Source organism: Macrobrachium nipponense, chromosome 9, assembly GCF_015104395.2.
Source record: "Macrobrachium nipponense isolate FS-2020 chromosome 9, ASM1510439v2, whole genome shotgun sequence".
In the NCBI taxonomy this organism is placed as follows: domain Eukaryota; kingdom Metazoa; phylum Arthropoda; class Malacostraca; order Decapoda; family Palaemonidae; genus Macrobrachium; species Macrobrachium nipponense.
This window is the reverse complement of record NC_061110.1, coordinates 6,885,869-6,892,094: the sequence shown is the minus strand read 5'-3', so window position 1 is coordinate 6,892,094 and position 6,226 is coordinate 6,885,869. Positions and strand designations below refer to the sequence as shown.

Below are 6,226 nucleotides of genomic sequence, written 5' to 3'. Positions count from 1 at the left end.
GGGAATGTGTAAATGAAGGCTTTGAAATAAAATTTGGAAGTACATTTAAGCTCAGGTAATCTGAAGGCATATGTAGCTAGGTTTGTGTTGAGATCATCATTTGCCTGTATTATATTCACAAAGTCTCTGAAATAATTTGGGCATTAAATCTTGATAAGACATTTGAAATATTTGTCTAGCTTTAATTGGCAGCCAGTGAAACTCAAAACAATATAAGTGCAACATCCTATATTAATCTTGAGGCTCTAATTAGTATAAACTGTAACTTCTTGAGCTGTATCTTAGGTAGATTACGATAGAAAAAGTTTACTAACGAACTCTTCTTGATTTGATTTTAACAGTTTATCTTCACTGTATTAGGGACTTATTTTCCTTAGTTCAACTTCTAACACTGCAATCAGATACTTCTTATCATATCAGACATCACATTCGATCCTGTCCATTTCTTGTTTTTTTTATAATATACATCACTTTCTGTAGCTGACTTCACCAGTCCTTATCCAAAAAGAGATAATTCTACTCTAGTATCAAACAATTCTGTTCAAGGATAGTATGTGCTATGTCGAAGAGAGCTTGTGGGACAAGGTAAATCCAGTCTTATGTCACACTTGAGCTGTTGGCAAAAGTGTTAGTATTAAAAGACCTTTTCTACTAAAGAAAGTTTCTCCTAGCAGGTGTTGGTGGGATGGTTGCTAATCGGTACCCTACTGATCTCCAGTTGCTTCAAATCATCTCTGGTGGCTAACTTGACGGTGGAAAACAAGGAGAAACCAATTGACAGCTACGAAGGTCTTGTCAAGAAAGTGAACTGGAAATGGGGCGTCGAGAAGTTCTTTTTGACTGGAGCACCTTTGCTCTACTTCTCACAGAACCCAGACCCAGTTATTCAGTTCATCTATAATCATACAGAGGTAGGGAACAGTTCATTTACAAACATACAGAGGTAGGAAACGATTCATTTACAAACATGCAGAGGTAGGAAACGGTTCATTTACAAACATACAGAGGTAGGAAACAGTTAATTTACAAACATACAGAGGTAAGAAACGGTTCATTTACAAACATACAGAAGTAGGGAACAATTCACTTACAAACATACAGAGGCATGGAACAGTTTGGAGTTTGTTTTGCCATAGATTCTATACATAAATATACATGACTACTTTTGGATTTTGTTTTTCCATAGATTCTATACATAATTATACATTACTTTTGGATTTTGTTTTACTATAGATTCTATACATAAATATACATTACTTTTGGATTCTGTTTTACTATAGATTCTATATATAAATATACATTACTTTTGGCTTTTGTTTTGTCATAGATTCTATATATATAAACTAATGTGTTTTGACTTTTCTTTTCCCACAGATTCTGTACATAAACACACTTTGCTTTGACTCTTGCTGCGCCGTAGATTCTACATATTAATATATAAAACTTCTTCCTCATTCACACTTCCAGTCAATGGTGGGAGACCTGGGTCTAGAAAAAGTCAGGGGAGGGAGATATTCTTTCCTCTCGACGTTCAACCGAATCTCCTACTTCCTCGGCGTTTTGTATTCGGACACCTTCGGTAGACACCCTTTCTATGTCAGCAAAAGTCGGTACAGGATCTCCTCAGATATAGGACTAGGAATCAGGTAAACATGACCAGGAGCTCGTGTGAGGCTGATGTATACTAATTCAAGACTTTGAGAGACGAATACTTTAAGGTATTCACGCTACAGACTTAGTTACACTTCGAGATTTTTTTTAAATTCTCATAGGTAATCGCAGAACAGACAGACACATTCTTAATGGAACTTGTAAATCTCATGAAGGGAAAGAGAGGGTGTATATATATATATATATATATATATATATATATATATATATATATATATATATATATATATGTATATATATCTTGTATTAATTTTTTATCTTTTCTTACATTTCCAAGTACCATTAATGCAACGCATCTTTGTCATGTGATGTTTTGAAGTATTCGTCTCTCTCTCTCTACATATATATATATATATATATATATATATATATATATATATATATATAATATATATATATGTATATCTATATATATATATATATATATATATATATATATATATATATATATATATATATATATATATATATATATATATATATAGATATATATATATATATATATATATATATATATATATATATATATATAGATATATATATATATATATAAATTTTGCTTACCTCTCTTTGTTAACACTTACAAAGCAAATCATTGCTTTACAAACGAATTTTGTGGGCCACAATACCATTTCTGTTTAAAAACTAATTCATTTCTCTCTCTCTCTCTCTCTCTCTCTCTCTCTCTCTCTCTCTCTCTCTCTCTCTCTCTCTCCTCTCTCTATTCACAGGAGATAGGAGGAATATGCTTCTAGATTTTCACCATTTATTTCACAAAAAAATGCTTTTATATCACTTATGAAAAACTAAACATATCAATATAAATTCTCTTACTTCACTTCATACCTTGAATAGGAAAATTGTGGTCTAGTTTTGCAAACATTGACTTTAGCATGGTCAAGGTATCGAACTGAAACCAGGGATTTAAAAGATGAGCTAAAATTCTTATGTTTAGTGGTATATTGCCTGGAAATAATTAATCTCCTGATTTGAAATTCAATGGGGCCTAAGGCAAATAGTCAAGAATCCTTTTGGGTTGGGATTGTTACCGAAGTTGGTCTCAAAAGTATTCTTGCCCATTTGCCTTAAGGCCCACTGAATTTCAAATCAGGAGATTAATTGTTTTCAGGCAATATACCCATAACATAAGAATTTTAGCTCATCTTTTAAATCCCCGGTTTCAGTTCGATAGCTTGACCATACTAAAGTCAATGTTTGTAATTTCAGGAACTTAATTAGACACTGTCTGGAACCATAGCTGCACACTTTACTTAGTCACCTGCCGTTGACAACTCGCAGAGTAAACGCCCAAAGACTGTATAACCCTTTGTATTAAAATGCTCGAAAAACCGCTGGATAAAAATCGAAGTTAAATAAAGTCTTCACGTCTCCAGGAAAGGCGCCCCGTTCCTCCGCCGCTTCTCTCAGCTGGTGCACAGGTTGGCGGAGGCTGGAATCCTAAGCCACTGGATTAAGGACGTCCTCCAGGGACGGATAAGTGAGGATCGGAAACTGTACAGGCAGAAGATGAAGGAAGGAAACGTAGCCTCAACAGAAGGGACCAGCAACGCCGCCTTCGCTCAGTCTCTGGTAAGCGAGTGGTGACCAGAATGAAGAGGGAATGCCAGAACAGGGTATGGCGAAGGATAAGACAGTAAGAAAAGAATGAGGGAATAGAATAAGGAATGATCATGGTCAAGGTACTTTCCTTCATGCTTGTGCAGGGCTGTTCATACTGCCTCCACATTCGTCAGCTGTTACGATTCTCATCCTTGAATTGGTTTCAATCAGATTTCAGATTTGATGTCAAATAGATTTAAGTACCAATTTTAAATAGATTTCAGAACTGATTTAAAATAGATTTCAGTACCAATTACAAATAGATTCAAGTACCAATTTCAAATAGATTTCAGTACCAATTTCAAATAGATTTCAGAACTTATTTCAAATAGATTACAGTGCCAATTTCAAATAGATTCAAGTACCAATTTCAAATAGATTTCAATACCATTTTCAAATGGATTTCAGAACTGATTTCAAATAGATTTCAGTACCAATTTCAAAAAGATTTCGGTATCAATTTCAAATAGATTTCAGTACCAATTTCAAATAGATTTCAGTGCCAATTTCAAACAGATTTCAGAACTTATTTCAAATAGATTTCAGTGCCAATTTCAAATAGATTAAGTACCAATTTCAAATATACTTTAGTACCAATTTCAAATAGATTTCAGAAATGATTTAAAATAGATTTCAGTACCAATTACAAATAGATTCAAGTACCAATTTCAAATAGAATTCAGTACCAATTTCAAATACATTTAAGTACCAATTTCAAATAGATTTAAGTACCAATTTCAAATAGACTTCATTACCAATTTAAAATAGATTTCAGAACTTATATAAAAATAGACTTCAGTACCAATTTCAAATAGATTTTCAGAATTCACGTCAAATAATCTCAGAACTGATTTCAAATAGATTTCAGTTCTGCCTTTTGCTGGAGAGAGACTCATACTTCACATCATTATATTTAATTATCTGAATTAATTTCTAACAAGCGAAACAAACCCTCTACGAAGGAAAACCTGTTTCATTTCATTATTTTTTTCCTTCTAATGTAACATCGGTCGTTTTCACTGAATGACAAAGCATTCGATTATCTTATCTTAAAGATAAAAGAATTCGAAGTTTCCTTCAACTTTTCATATCCTCAAGGTTAGAATCTTGAAGAGAGAGATGAATATAGCTTCTACAGTGCTTCATTTATATAATACCAGCCTCCATTTCATCGTTGCCATAAAAAGCCAACACATGACACTTACAAATTGCCTAAGAGTAGGACATTCCAATTTTCCCCTCAGGAAGACGAACGGGAAGTAGTCCTGAAAATGGAACATTTCCTGGGGCTGTACCTCGTGTTCCTCTGTGGTCTTGGAATGGCCATGATCACATTCCTGGTGGAACTGTACTTCGCCTTCAGACACCTCGGAAAATGACCAGGGTCTGGTATCATCTTTATCATCTGTCAGTCACTCGATAGAGTAGACGTCGAAAAGCAACCGCTCTGTTGACGAGGTTCTGTAGATATATTTATGAAGCTCAGTTCAAATAAACATGTTTGATTTGACGTAGCACTGAGTTTTATTTTTTATGTTTTTTGGATTGTGTTTTGTCTTTAGGCAGATACTACGCATTCTCATTAGTGGCAGAAAAGGCTGAGAATCTGTTGCTTCTATGTTTTGTGGAGGATTGCTGTTGAGTTTGAAAGAGATGCAGTGAAATGGCTTCTTTTTACTCCATAATTATGACGTCAAAATATGATATGACTGAGTAAAAGAAAGATAAGTTATTTTGTGACTTTTATTGGAATATAGCATCCATAATATATATATATATATATATATATATATATATATATATATATATATATATATTTAAGTGTTTACATATATATGTGGAATGTATGTGTTATTCCATATATAAAAACTAAAAACTATGCTATTAATTAAACCAATGACCCAAGGGGTCACGTATGAGCTTGCAGGAGTGTGATAGGCAGTGATAAAGTAAAGTTGACTAAGCCTTGACGTGTTTTATCAGCGTCCTAATTAGCAGGCATCTGTAGTCATCAAATCTATTGTTGTGTGAATCGTCGACAATGCTTTCGCTTGAGAAACCATGTTGACCTACAACCCACGAAACCGTCCTCCTTAAGTGACTTTTGTCTGAATATGTCATCTGTGTGTATGTTCGTATGTGAGCTAGTGTTTGCTCACCTATGATTTCTTGTAAACCGAATTGTATGCCGACTTCAGTTAGCACTCTTCATTGGAAGACCTATCAAATCTTCTCTTGATCACTTCGTGATGTAAGATAGAAGAATATATCTTATTTTTGTACTCTGTGTTTCAAACGACTCAACCCTTACATCAGAAAGAAGTGACTGAACGAAACTTAGAATTATCATCGAAGTCCATGATACCCCAACGAGGATGGGACTTACACCAACCGACCTTTGCGTATTATATTGCAGGTCCTTATAACCAACGGGGTGCCTTGTTAGACGAAGGCCCAGCCCCAACAATGGTGGCAGCAAATTGCCAATAGAAGAGAGAAGATGATCCCATACCATCCAAAGAATTACGAATCTTAGAAACATTTAACATATCAGAAGTCAATGCCGGCGAGGCATGAGAATCTGCAAGCAACTTAGCGAGGCACGACAAGCTGCAAGCAACTTAGCGAAACACGACCATCTGCAAGCAACTTATCGAGGCACGAGAATCTGCAAGCAACTTAGCGAGGCACGAGAGTCTGCAAGCAACTTAGTGTCTCCGACGGCAATGCAAGCATCCTCCTAGCCGTAAGGGACGTCTTTCATTAAGAATCATTCAAGAGGTTGTATCATCGTTTATTGAGCGTCTTCAACATTGCATATCTTTGAGAAACAAACAGGACGTGTCCTCTGCATCGGATCTTCATCGACCCAGCAATGGGAAACGAATCATTCAACAAACAAACAATGTACGATCGGAACGCAAGCTGAGAAACC

General features: G+C 34.9%; 1 protein-coding gene across 1 annotated transcript in view; it reads left to right on the top strand.

Moving 5' to 3' along the window:
- The window catches only part of LOC135218007 (glutamate receptor-like), a 7,649-nt gene extending 2,794 nt beyond the window's left edge, over positions 1 to 4,855 (top strand). The window contains exons 3-6 of the mRNA XM_064254151.1: positions 675 to 911; positions 1,468 to 1,646; positions 3,066 to 3,261; positions 4,536 to 4,855. Of these exons, the coding sequence (XP_064110221.1) occupies positions 675 to 911; positions 1,468 to 1,646; positions 3,066 to 3,261; positions 4,536 to 4,670 (747 nt within the window). The 3' untranslated portion in view covers positions 4,671 to 4,855. The remainder of the gene's footprint in view (positions 1 to 674; positions 912 to 1,467; positions 1,647 to 3,065; positions 3,262 to 4,535) is intronic.
- The last annotated feature ends 1,371 nt before the right edge of the window (positions 4,856 to 6,226 follow it).